The sequence below is a fragment of the Hyaena hyaena genome, unplaced genomic scaffold (genome assembly GCF_003009895.1).
Source record: "Hyaena hyaena isolate Hyena2069 unplaced genomic scaffold, ASM300989v1 scaffold_171, whole genome shotgun sequence".
Classification (NCBI taxonomy): Eukaryota; Metazoa; Chordata; class Mammalia; order Carnivora; family Hyaenidae; genus Hyaena; species Hyaena hyaena.
In genome coordinates, this window is record NW_024080803.1 from 1,995,375 (window position 1) to 2,008,494 (window position 13,120).

Genomic DNA, 13,120 nt, shown 5'->3' on the forward strand with positions numbered 1-13,120 from the left:
CTCAGAAATAAATAAAACATTAAAAAAAAAAACCACTATGGGACCGGCACAAAGGACACACAGATCAATGGAACAGAACAGAGTCTAGAAATAAAACCTTCAACTTATATACTCAATTAATTTGACTATAATAATGGCATTAACAATGGCGAAAAGACAGTCTCTTCAATAAATGGTGATGGGAAAACTGGACAGCTACACACAAAAGAATAAAACTGGATAACTTTCTTACATCAGAAGCAAAAATAAACTCAAAACAGATTAAAAATTTAAATCTAAGGCTGGAAACATCAAACTCCTAGAAAAACAACACAGGCAGTAAACTCTTGGGACATCAGTCTGAGCAATTTATTTTTTTGGTTCTCTCTCCTCAAGCAAGAGGAACAAAAGCAAAAAAATGAGACTACATCAAACTGAAAAACAAAGCAAAGCAAAGGAAAGCATCAACAAAACAAAAAGGCAACCTGCTGAATGGAGACTGTACTGCCAAATGATACATCCAACGAGTGTTCATATCTACATTATATAAAGAACTCCTACAACTCAACACCAAAATAACCCAGTAATAATAATAATCCAGTTAAAAATGGGCAGATGACGCGAATAAATATTTATCCAAAGAAGACACTCAGATGGCCAATAAATAAGTGAAAAGATGTTTAACATCACTAGTCACCAGGGAAATGCAAATCACAACCACAAGATACCTACAACTGTCAGAATGGCTATTATCGGGGCACCTGGGTGGCACAGTCGGTTAGGCATCTAACTCTGGATTTCTGCTCAGGTTGTGATCTCACAGTTCCTGAGATCAAGCCCATTTTGGGCTCTGTGCTGACAGCACCGATCCTGTTTGGGATTCTGTCTCTCCTCTCTCTGCTCCTTTTGCCTTATGTGCACACACATGCTCTCTCTCTCTCTCTCAAAATAAACATTTAAAATTAAAAAAAGAAAGACTATTATCAAAAAGCCAAGAATTAACAAGTGTTGACGAGGATGTGGAGAAAATGGAACCTTTGTGCACTAATGGTGGGAATGAAAAATGGTGCCACCACTGTGGAAAACAGTACAGAGTTCCTCAAAAAATGAATAATAGAACTACCAGCAATTCCACATCTGGGTATTTATTTGAAGAGACTGAAAAAGCTAACTCAGAAAGTGTATATGCAGCCCTACGAGCACTGAGTCAAGCCACGGAAGCAACTTGTGTCCACCCATAGATGAATGGATAAAGATAAGTACGTGGAAAAACATTTTATATATACATAATGGGATATTACTCAGCCTAAAAAAAGAATGAAATCTTGCCATTTGGGACCACATGGATGGACCCAGAGGATATTATGCTTCCTGAAATAAGTCAGAGGAAGACAAATACCATATGATTTTACTTTTGCGTAAAATCTGAAAAACAAATGAACTAAAAAAACAAAAAGACTCATAGATACAGACAGCAATACCACGACTGCCTTGTGGGGGATGGGGGCCAGACTGTGCAAAACAGGGAAGGGCATTAAAAGCTACAAACTTCCAGAAATAAAATAAGACAAAAGGATACAATGTATATATAATACAAGAAATACAGCTAATAATAAGTAACAACTTATAAGGTGACAGATTGTAGCTAAATGTATCATGGGGATTACTTCAGAATATACATTCCAAATCAAAATGTTGTACACCTGAAACTAACATAATATTGTATGTCAACTAAACTTAAATTGAAAAAAAAAAAAAAAGAAGTTGTTTTTGAAAGACAAAGAATAAACAGCAGAAGGCCCAAGACTCAGGGAGCCAAGAGACATGAAATTCAACACAATACATGAACCTTGAATAGATCCTGAACCAAAAGGCCCATTATAGGGCACCTGGGTGGCTCAGTCACTAAGCATTTCATGGTTCAGGAGTTCAAGTCCCATATGCGGTGAGCATGAGTCTCACCTTGGGTGAACACAAGCCCTGCTTCAGGTAACCACCCCCTTCTTTCTCTCTCTCGTTCTCTCTCTCTTTTTCCCTCCCTCCCTCCCTTTGCCCCTCCTGGAATTCTCTCTCTCTCTGCTCATCTCCTATGTGTCCTCTCCAAATAAATAAATAAATAAATGAATGAATGGCCACTATAAAGAAGATTTAGGGAACAGCTGAGAACACCTGACTGAGATATTCTGTGATATTATTTGCTCAGTGTTAAAATTTCCTGGGTATGATTAACGGGACTGTGATTATATAGTAGAATGTCCTTGTTAATGGATGCATACATGCTGAAGTGTTTGGCAGGAAAGTATCATGTTTTCTGTAGGAAAAAAGTATGTATGTATGTGTGATGCACAAATACACATAACTGCATATGTACATGCGATCAAGCAAATGGTAAACTGTTCTTAAGTTTTCTTAAATCCTAGTCATAAATGGTGCTATAAGACACAAGTAGTGTTTTATTTCTTGATCTGGGTGGTAGTTACACAGCTCTTATTACAATAAATCACTTATGATTTATGTTTCCTACATAAGTTAAAAATTTTTACTGAAAAGACTATCCCAGGCAAAGTGCTGCACACAACCAGTCTCTGAGTCAGTAGGTGTTCATGGAAATAAGTTCGATAAACAGAGCAAGGAGTATTCACAAAAGTGAATGTGTTCCTACTTATCCCACTCCTCCCACAACAGAATGCCAAGCTGCATACCTCGGAAAAGCTTCTGGGCAATGTGCAGAGGGTTCCCAAAGCGGAAGTTCTCTCCGCTGAACAAGGCTAGGACGAGCTCATTCTGCTGCTCAAGACTGTCTTCAGGAAAGTGAGGCAGAAACTGCTGGAGGTGTTCACGTTGAGAGTCACTCAATACTTCCTGCCATGTTGAGAGGCTGACTACATCAAAGAATATCTCAGGCTGGGAGAATTCGGAAAACCAGGAGAAGAGAAAACAAGCTTTTAAGCTTTCCTGGGAGTGGTATAATACATGGAACATAAAACTTACCATTTTATCCATTTTTAAGTGTACAGCTGAGTGATATTAAGTACGTTCACAGTGCTGTGCAATCATCACTGCATCCAAGTTCTTGTTTGTTTGAACCAAAATGATCTTTACTCAATTCTCGAATCTTAGAGAAAAAGACTACATATAAACCACTATCTTATACCCAACAGTAAATAATAATCCACAGGAGGGGCGCCTGGGTGGCTCAGTCAGTGAAGCATCTGACTCTTGGTTTCAGCTCAAGTCATGATCTCACAGCTGAGATGGAGCCCCATTGTCAGTCTCTGCACTGTGTGGAGCCCACTGGAGATTCTCTCTCCCCCTCTCTGTCTTTCTCCCCATCTCTCTCTTTCAAAATAAACATTTTTTTTAATGTTAAAAATAATCCAAAGGATGGGGCGCCTGGGTGGCTTAGTTGGTTAGGCGTCCGACTTTCGCTTGGGTCATGATCTCGCGGTTCGTGGGTTCGAGCCCCGCATCAGGCTCTGTGCTGACTGCCAGCTCGGAGCCTGGAGCCTGTTTCGGAGTCTGTGATTCCCTCTCTCTCTGACCCCCCCCTGCTCACGCTGTCTCTCTCTCTCCAAGAAATAAATAAAACATTAAAAAAAATAATAATAAAAAAATAAAAATAATCCAAAGGAAAAACGATCTCAGTACAGAGAATTTCATTTGGAAACACATTTCTGCCAACAAGGAGTATGATGAACAACTGAATTCAGCTTAAAACGAGGGGCAGGAAACAGTTAACAAGGGGGAGAACTTGAGGGGTTGAGGTCATCTGCCGAGAGAGGCCAGCAGCAGGACGGTATACACACTGTCTGGAGGGGAAAAAATGCAATTACAGTGTCGCTTAAGAAGTGCTCATGTGCACATAGGCACATAGGAGAAGCACACCCCCCAGACTCAAGGTGTCAGAGAACACATATTTGAAGTGACATTTAAGATAGTTAAGGGATAAGGAAAGGGGGGAAAAAAGATGTTGACACAGGAGAGTTAAAAATCCACAGAGCAGGGGTGTCTGGCTGGCTCAGTTGGTAGAGCATATGACGCTTGATCTCAGTCTCCAAGCCCCACGTCGGGCACAGAGATTACTTAAAACTACATAAATAAAAATTTTTTTAAAATCCAGAGCAAAACCATAAAAATGGAAGAATTAATATGAAAGAAAGGACAGCAGTTACCTGTGGGGAGAATGGAGAGGGATGAGATGGGGAGGCATATACAGGGAGCTTAAATGATACTGGCAGCATTCTACTTCTTAACCCAAGTGGTGGTTAGTTGGGTGTTTTATTACTGCTTCAGTTGTATATATACTGTAGATATATGGATTTTATATACTCTTCTTATATATGATACATGTCACTTTTTTTTTTTTTAAGTGGGCTCCATGCCCAACATGGGGCCTAAACTCACAACTGTGAGATCAAGGGTCACAGGCTCCACCAAATGAACCAGCCAGGTGTCCCACATTTCACTTTTCTTATAATTAAAAGAGTTGAGGCAATGTATGGCTAGGACAAGGTCACAAATGAGAGGGGGAGCAACAGACAGAAGAAAAGAGGAGGAAGGGACCTATAAACATGCTAAATACTTGTGACATTATCCTGAGGACAAGAGAGAGCCACCAAAAGGCTTAAGCAGGAGACAACCCAGAAATCCAACCACCTGGAAGACATTTCTACATTCATGTATTGACGCACCTCAGTGTTCAAGAGCTTCCCCTACAAATCTATTTTTGCACACCACTTTATGCCTAGTATCTCAGCGTCTGGTATAAAGTAGGTACTTTATAAAGTAAGTGTTTGCTAACTAAATGAATAACATGAAGAGATTCATCTGAAAGAGTATGTACAGTAAGCATGGATGGGAAGGATATATATGTCAACTTCAGTAGTTGTTACTTCAGGTGACAAGGACAATAAACGGTGGCTTTAAGTCGGTCTACAATGTTTGACGTATTATGAAAGAAAAATCTGAACCAAATATGACTAAATGAAGTTCTCTCCTAAAACTGGATAACGCACAAATGAATGTTTGCTAACTGACACTCTACACCTGTCTGTATAAGTGAAACATGGCAAAATAAACAAGTCAGTTAAATACATGTTTTGGTATACCTAGTACCTTGCATATAATAAGCATTTAATAAGTAGTAGCCACCTTAATAATGGTGAAATTATTATTATTTCACAGCTACCTGTGAAATGGGCCAGAAGCATGTGAATATCCCATCCCAGGGCATGTACTATTAAGGGACTACAGGGTTTGTTTGTTTATTTAATGTTTATTGATCATTGAGAGACAGAGCACGATCATGGGAGGGGCAGAGAGAGGGGGAGACACAGAATCCAAAGCAGGCTCCAGGCTCTGAGCTGTCAGCACACAGCCCGACGTGGGGCTCAAACTCACAAACCATGAAATCATGACCTGAGCCGAAGTCTGATGCTCAACTGACTGAGCCACCCAGGCGTCCCAGGGTTACTTTATTTATGATCCACAATGTGGGTAACCAATTTGATGTTTAAAAAACTCATAATTTTATCCTTAAAACATACGATTTCTTGTTAATTGCTCAAAATTATCTGGTTACAAATAGGGCTTATACAATACTATTATACTGACGTACTGTTAAGCATGCAGAATGTAGCCTATACTTTCTTCTTTATTCAGAATATTAAAGATGTTATGTTAAAAAAGAGAGAGAACACTCTGAATGCAATATAGAAAATGAAACCAAAAAGAGCACAAAAGACTGAAAACACCTCGTAGGGTGTGAGAAAGGTTTAGCACAGCAGTTACGGGCAACGTGACTCAGAGAAAAAGATGGTGGTGGAGCTACTACTTACATCCTCCAGAAGGTCCTCAGGCAGACTAACCCTGGTGCCCCCCAGGAGGCAGTCCTCCATAATACGTGTGCCATGGCCATCTCCACATGGACCCAGTTCCAGGGGATCGGTCAGCATATGGTCCAAGGAATCCATTGCTTATGTTCCACAGATAATCTAGACAAATATATGCAGTCATACCTCTAGGTAGAAAGGCAAGAACCCCAGGCATCTGACTGCTATTAACACTCTTTCAGAAAATATTCTGGCCCAGAAAATAGTCAATCTCAAGTCTAGTGTTATACCTTATCCTCCAACCCTAACTGCAGCCATACACTTCTGCCCCCTTCTACTACTGCATTCTTATCTCAATCTTCAAATCTTCTCCAGTAGATCTGTTATTGTTCAGAATGTGTCCACAGTAACCCCCAAATTTACAGAATTTCTTACACTTTCATCTTATATTTGAGCAAACTGAGACTTAGAGATTAAAGGATAAACAGGTTAGAGTTCATAATTTAGATTTCTCCGGCCAATAATCTCTCTGCTATAAAATAATTTAACTTACTGTTTTGTTTTTTAATTCTTTGTTGTACTTGCAGAAGGAAAAATCCCTGACAACCCATACAGACCAGTAAAGCTCAGACACTAACAGTAAGTTATTTAATGAGGGCCTATTAAGTCCAAGGCCTTTCATGTATCTCATTTAATTCCTACAACTGTGCGAGACAGGATTATCATATCTATTCTAGAGATATTACAACTGAGGATCAAAGTAGATAAATAAGTTGCCCAACCCCAGGGGTAGGACTGAAACTCAGGTTTGCCTGACTACAAACAGATGTTCTTAACACTATACCTCCTGTATAAACTTTCAATTGAAACCGCGAAGAGGGAGCATGCTAATATGACTTTAGTCCACATAAACTCCGGGGTCTCCAAGCACTTGGCCATGACAGCCAGTAAATTTAGAAGCCCATCTGCCAACTAAAGGACCATCTGATGTTTATAACCATGTACACGTAATGTTGTTTCTCCTTCCTATAATAACTGAACATTACTGGTCACTTTCAGAAATGCACATATTACAACATTTTCAGAGAGCATCTCCTTGGGCTAATAGCTAGAAATCACCTGTAAAGCTGCCATCGGATTGAACAAAACTAAAAGGACCACAGGGAGCTTGAACGGAATCGCTCTACAAACATTTGCTAAATCTGTTCTCTCTCCTATACCTACCGAATGCACTAACAAGCACATAAAATGGAAATTAAGAAACAGACTTAACAGTCAAAATGCCAAACTTCTAGCTTAATCCCGGTGACATGAGGCAAATCTTACCTTGCCAAGTGTCAATTTCCTTATCTGGAAGACAAAGGGGAGTTGTCCCAGGTCCTCTGTACTGTTATATCCAATCTTGGAATCCTACAATAAATAATCTCCAGATGGATAACAGTTTACATGACTTAATGCAGTCACGTAAACATAGCACTGTAACGAATTCTGATTCCAAAACCCTTAAATGATGAAAAGCGGAGAGCTGTACTACTAAAGTAAGCATCTTCCCACTAATTATTTCAAGTTATCTTTTTTAATTTTTAATATTTATTTTTTTGGGGGGGCAGGGGCGGAGAGAGAGGGAGACACAGAATCCCAAGCAGGCTCCAGGCTCTGCGCTGTCAGCACAGAGCTCCATGCGGGGCTCGAACCCAGGAACCCTGAGATCTGACCTGAGCCAAAGTGGGAGGCTTACCCGACTGAGCCACCCAGGCATCCCTCAAGTTATCTTTTAGAGTTTTCGGATTTATGTAAAGATACTGCAGGAAGATTAGTGCAGAACAAAGCAGATGGTCTCCAAGCATTTGTGCTCCCTCACCTTTCAGTACATGGGGAATTACAACACCCTGAGCAGTCTTAGTGCCTAAATTACCCAAGCACGTGAGAAAGCACGTGGTACAGGAGTTTAACAAAACTTTAAAACAGAAAACATTTTTTGCAGTTTTGCAGCAGCAACCTTATGTTTAGAGTAAGGTCCTCTTTACAGAATTGGCATAGAACAGGGTAGGAACTGCAAAGCCAATGTTCTACCGGGCTCTTAGGAAGATCGCCCGTTTCACAACTTGTTCACCAGTTTCTTCAACTACTATGGTGGTGTAGCTAAATTTAATCTATTCGAGTGGCAACCTTTGTCCTGCTACTATTCTGAACAGGATCTCAAAATACAAAAAGCAGGTACTACCAGAGGATTAGAACCCCGGAAGCCAAGGATTCTTAAATCTTGAGGCGTCCTGGACCCCTTAACTAGACCAGGAAGGCGTCTCCCAAGGGCCTTTTCCCTGCACCTGGGCTAGCCCGGCCTCCTGGACCCTCCCCAACGCAGAAGCTAAACCCTTGGCGTCTTCCGGAGCAAACGTTCGCTCCAAATCCGCCGCCCCTGCAGCAAGCCCCACCCTAGCCAACCCCGCCCTTACCAAGGCCAGGACCCGCCCCTCTAAACTGCACCTCAGCGCCCACAGCCCCTCCCCCACACCGTGTCTAACCCTAACCCCCACCCACCCGGCCGCCCCGCTCCCAACACGCCCGCTACCCTGTCGCGGGCCCAGAGGAGCAGAGAGACTCAGAGACCCAGCCGCTCCCTCCCCCGGCTCTCCCGCTACACTTTAACCCTTTCACCGCCCCAGGCCCGCCCTCACCTGAGCCGCAGCCGCGGGACTCCCAACCCGCAGCGCTTCTCGGCCCGCGGGCTCCCGGACGCGCTCGCTCCCGCAAGGCGTCTCGGTGCGTGCACGCTCCGGGCTCGGGCGGCGGAAGGGGCGGGGCTGCGCGGGGCGGGGCCTGTAGGGTGCCGGGGGCGGGGCCGCGTGGGGCGGGTCTGGGGCAACGCGGGCCCGCGCTGCTGGGTACTGGGCTGCAGTTTGCAAGCGGCCTCTTGGGTCTCACCTAGCTTGGAAGCTGCTGGACTGTACGTCCTAGTCTACCTGGCCGCGAGCCGAGGCCAATGAATGAAGGAGTAAATGCAATTTTATTAGCCAACGTTTAGAGTCCCTGCTCCAGACACTGTGCTAAGCACTTTCTAGCCCCTATCTTTGTACTACAGCTGTGTGCTCTTATGCACTATTCCCACTTTACAGCTGGGAAAATCAATTTCTTGAGTTTCAGTGAAGAGAACGCGGACTCGGAGCCTGTGCCCCTGCGAGGTCCCTATATCTTCTTCTTGTCGCTGGACCACTGACTTTCGGAAAGAAAGTACACACGTTGAAGAAATACATTTAAAATTAAACTCGATAATGTTCTTGTTAAGAATGTAGGTCCCTTTCTTATTCTCTAGGTCTTATGTAGAACAGCTTCAGACTACTACTTAATCCACAGCTACTCCCATCAATGTTGCAGAGCCCATAGTCAGTTCTCTCTGCTGGATGGAAATACGTCAGGAAACCTGGCAGGCCAAACTAATGTTCCTCCCTTGTAGCAAAATAGCGGTTTTCAAACAAAGCCCAATCTTTGCTGCCCCGCTGGCTGCCCACCTACCCTTAGTCCTTGCCACTTAGACCATAGGAAGGTTCTTGAATTAGAAACCACCAAGTAAAAGGGCAGGAATACACCATTCCATAGTTGTCACCCTAATGTTCCCGTATGTTGAGTCTCTGACCAGAGTCAAAACACCATAAATTGTAATATTAAAACAAAAAATTGGGGGCGCCTGGGTGGCCCAGTCGGTTAAGCGTCTGACTTCGGCTCAGGTCATGATCTCACGGCTAATGGGTTCGAGCCCCGCGTCAGGCTCTGTGCTGACAGCCAGCTCAGAGCCTGGAGCCTGTCTTCGGATTCTGTGTCTCCTTCTCTCTCTAACCCTCCCCTGATCACACACACACTCTCTCTCTCTCTCCCTCTCTCTCTCTCAGAAATAAATAAAACATTAAAAAATTTTTAAATAAAAAAATTTAACCATTTCAGTAGCTTCACACAAACAAGGAAAGTTGTTTATTAAAAAAAAATATTTATTAATTTTTACACCTGCTGAGTAGCACAAGACTATTAACACTATAACTCACTGAATGTACAATAAATGTTCACATTTAAATAACAGGATAGGGTCAACATTTTCAACCTGTGGGTCAGCTTTCGCATCTCATGAAGTGCTTTTTAGCCCTAGATATCTTGAAAGTTTTTTGAAAGGATAATTCCCAATCAGAAAACAATTCAAGAAGATCAAAACAATAGGTTCTTCCAGAATAATAGGAATTTTACATGATGAAATGTCTATTTATGTGGGCACAAATCAAACAATAAAAATGTAAAATCTATATGTAACCTCCTCTGAAATTTTCACACTGCACTGATTGAAGTCTAGCGTGCCAATGGGTCTTGAGAGAGGCCACAATATAAACATTGGCTACATACATTTTTCCCTGTATATTGGTCTTCAGATGGCTTATAATCTACCATCTCTTCAAATCCAAGTCCTTTTGAAAATCTATCAACTTGGAATGAGCGTGCAGAATACTTGATCTTAAAGAAGCGTTGTTTGGCTTTACTGCCACCTGCATCTCTGGTTGATAGCATACAAAATAGTTTCAGATCCTTTACTTATTCCATATAAGAACCAAAAAAGGAAGAAAAAAAACTTAGATGGGAAAGAAACAAACAGGTCCTTCCAAAGTATTTTTTACTGTGTATTTTACAACTTGAAATAACTGCATAAAATGAACATTCTGTTCAGTGACAGTTTTCTGTTTTAATCAATAAGTTATTCCTGAGGGAAGGGGAGGTACCTGGCTGGTTCAAAATAAAAAGGACCCAAAAGGGCCAAATTTAAGGTGTAAAAATTAAACTGGACCTTTGGCAAAGTCTAATATTCTTCACATAGTCTTTCTGGATTGGACAATAGGATATTTACAATCATTACACTGTGGGACTTTGGGACCCAGAGTCCCAGTTTTGTGACTCAGGGTCAATATTTTCTATTGAAAACATCAACATTACCGCTTTGTTACCAAGACAGAGTCCATCCCTAGCTCCTACACATTTATAAGTAATTTTCTCAAATTCTCTCTCAGTGCCCAAATTTTCAGGGATAACTGAATGAATGAGGTCTCAAAAGTAAAGTGCAAAATCTACATATTAGTAAAGTTATTTCAACAGAATTATTTCCTTTCCAGGAAAGTATCTTTACTGTAAAGAAGCTACTATACTTTTAATTTACAGACCAGTTTTTACCCAGAAATGTAAATAAAATAGATTAGCTAACTTCATTTGAAATCGAAGTTAGGTCTTTCTGTTCTGGAGTGATAATTTCTATCACACAATAATTACTCTAAAAATGCTTTAGTATGTCACAAAAAGTTGTTAAAATACATTCTGATTTCTGCAATGTTGTATGTGTACAATTGGAATGTACAATAAAAAGAAGGGAAATAATTTTTCCCCATTGAATTCATAGTAACAAGACTACAAACAGGAACACACGTTAAAAAGAAAAACCTGTCACTGAGCAGATTTTTTTCCCTCTCCCAAATGACAGTGTAAGATACGTAAAGATTAGATTTCTCCCATATCCCTTATAATTGCCTTGACATAAAAATGGTCCCCACATTTCTATTTTTCCCCTAAGTGTGAAGTCGGTCATCTTACCAAAAGGTCCAGATGACTTAAAATATGCAGAAGTTAAAAGTATTAAGAAATAAGGAGGGCCACTTTTCCATCCACCCTTTAAGAATGTTCATTTTAAGACAGCATGAGAAGTACTAAAATACACTGAATTATGTGAGTTGAATGTACACTTGGTAAGAGCAAGGCATTTATCCATCACCAGCGAGTGGTAAATGGATCCTGCAAGGCAGGACAAGGTTGCAGTGCTTTCCACTTTATACATAATTATCTCAGGAATTTCTCTTGGTACTGATATCTTGAATACCTCCTTCTTAATACACCACAACCAGAGAATGGGAGGCAAAGCTTTAATGTTGGAGTTCAAATTCTGCTGCCATCAAACAAACCTTTTCTCTTACAGGAGTCTACCATTGTAGAGTAAGAAAGTAGTATCTCTCTGAACAGGAGGTTCTGGCCTAAGCTGCTGAAGGCCAGTATCTGTACAAAGCACTACCAATAATAGCCTGACAACAGGTTTCCCAAAGAGGCAAGTTGTTTTGTTTTGTTTTCTTGTTTTGTTTTGTTTTAGTCAGCGATAAGAAAAATCTAGACGACAGTTTTTCCTTCAGAGCATCACTGTCAAACCTCTGTTTCACCATTTTTATTTTCATATTCAATAGGCTCCCTTTGTTAAGTTACTGGAAATGCAAACTCAGAAGACGAAGCAGTTCTGACCTAATGAAATGCCCCTCTTCTTTGGTGCCATGGTGTGGAATTAAGAAGTCCAGTGGCCATGAACTTGGCACATCCTTTCTCCACCTTTGGTACAAATGTGATACACCACTTAATATTTCCACAAAGGAAAAGTAAGGCCCACCAATGTGTTTAAAAAAAAAAAACAAAAAAAAAACACCAACTCATGAGCAAGGCAAAGTTTCTCCACCTTGAAATCCACTTTCCCCTGAAAGGTATCCATTCCATGGTAGAAGCTCCTAGGATTTGAAGAGTCAATTTGGTAAAGATGACCTTGATAAAAGAAGCCCCCGGGTGTGTAGAGTGTCAAAACTGTGGTTTCCAAATTCTTAAGTGAATGATAAATCTTAAAAAAGAGTTCCAAGTGTTGGAAGCTTTCAGACTTCTGAATGAGAAAAGACATGATGTGACTGCTGGATTCGAGCTCGAGGGTAAAGTTAAGGTTTAGTGATGTGCACTTCACTGCTCCCGTTCCCATTGGTGGTAGCTGTAATGATGTACTGTGTGGGCTGCTGTTGGCTGGTGGTCTGAGGGTCCAAGTCACTGTGTGTGGCTGGCTGAACCTGGACTCCCGCAGAGAGAGCAGAAGCTTGCTTTTCCTCCAATTCTGGTTGACTTTCTGATAATACATAATGACCCTAGAACAGGGGGAAAAAAAAAAAGATCTTTAGAAATCTGAGGTTTAAAGGTGGTGGGGAGGTTCTTGATGGAAAGAAAAAGAAGAAATAGGAAAGGAAATGTTTCAAGGTGACACCAAAATAGGCACCAATGTTAGATGTTTTACGTAAGTGCTTTAGAGGGGATGGATCAGAGTAGGAGACTACAAAGGTAATTTAAGGGAGTGCTTTGGTTGTCCTACCAAATGATATAGTGAAGAGCATCAGGTACAGAAATTTACATCATGACAGTAACCTGTGGCAAAGGAAACACATGCTATTGTGTTGCTCCTAACAATTTAGAAATTCATAAGATCGCTGTCTGTC

At 41.3% G+C, this 13,120-nt stretch overlaps 2 protein-coding genes across 3 annotated transcripts in view; both read right to left on the reverse strand.

Annotated features, from left to right (window-relative positions):
• NFRKB (nuclear factor related to kappaB binding protein) overlaps positions 1-8,565 on the reverse strand; it is a 45,008-nt gene extending 36,443 nt beyond the window's left edge. For both annotated transcript variants that reach the window (XM_039240246.1, XM_039240245.1), the window contains exons 1-4: positions 8,489-8,565; positions 7,137-7,220; positions 5,817-5,972; positions 2,682-2,883 (exon numbers count right to left, since the gene is read on the reverse strand). In XM_039240246.1, the coding sequence (XP_039096177.1) occupies positions 2,682-2,883; positions 5,817-5,951 (337 nt within the window). In that variant the 5' untranslated portion in view covers positions 5,952-5,972; positions 7,137-7,220; positions 8,489-8,565. The remainder of the gene's footprint in view (positions 1-2,681; positions 2,884-5,816; positions 5,973-7,136; positions 7,221-8,488) is intronic.
• Positions 8,566-11,738: 3,173 nt separating this feature from the next.
• PRDM10 (PR/SET domain 10) overlaps positions 11,739-13,120 on the reverse strand; it is a 103,057-nt gene continuing 101,675 nt past the window's right edge. The window contains exon 22 of the mRNA XM_039240259.1: positions 11,739-12,775. Coding sequence (XP_039096190.1) covers positions 12,575-12,775 — 201 coding nt within the window. The 3' untranslated portion in view covers positions 11,739-12,574. The remainder of the gene's footprint in view (positions 12,776-13,120) is intronic.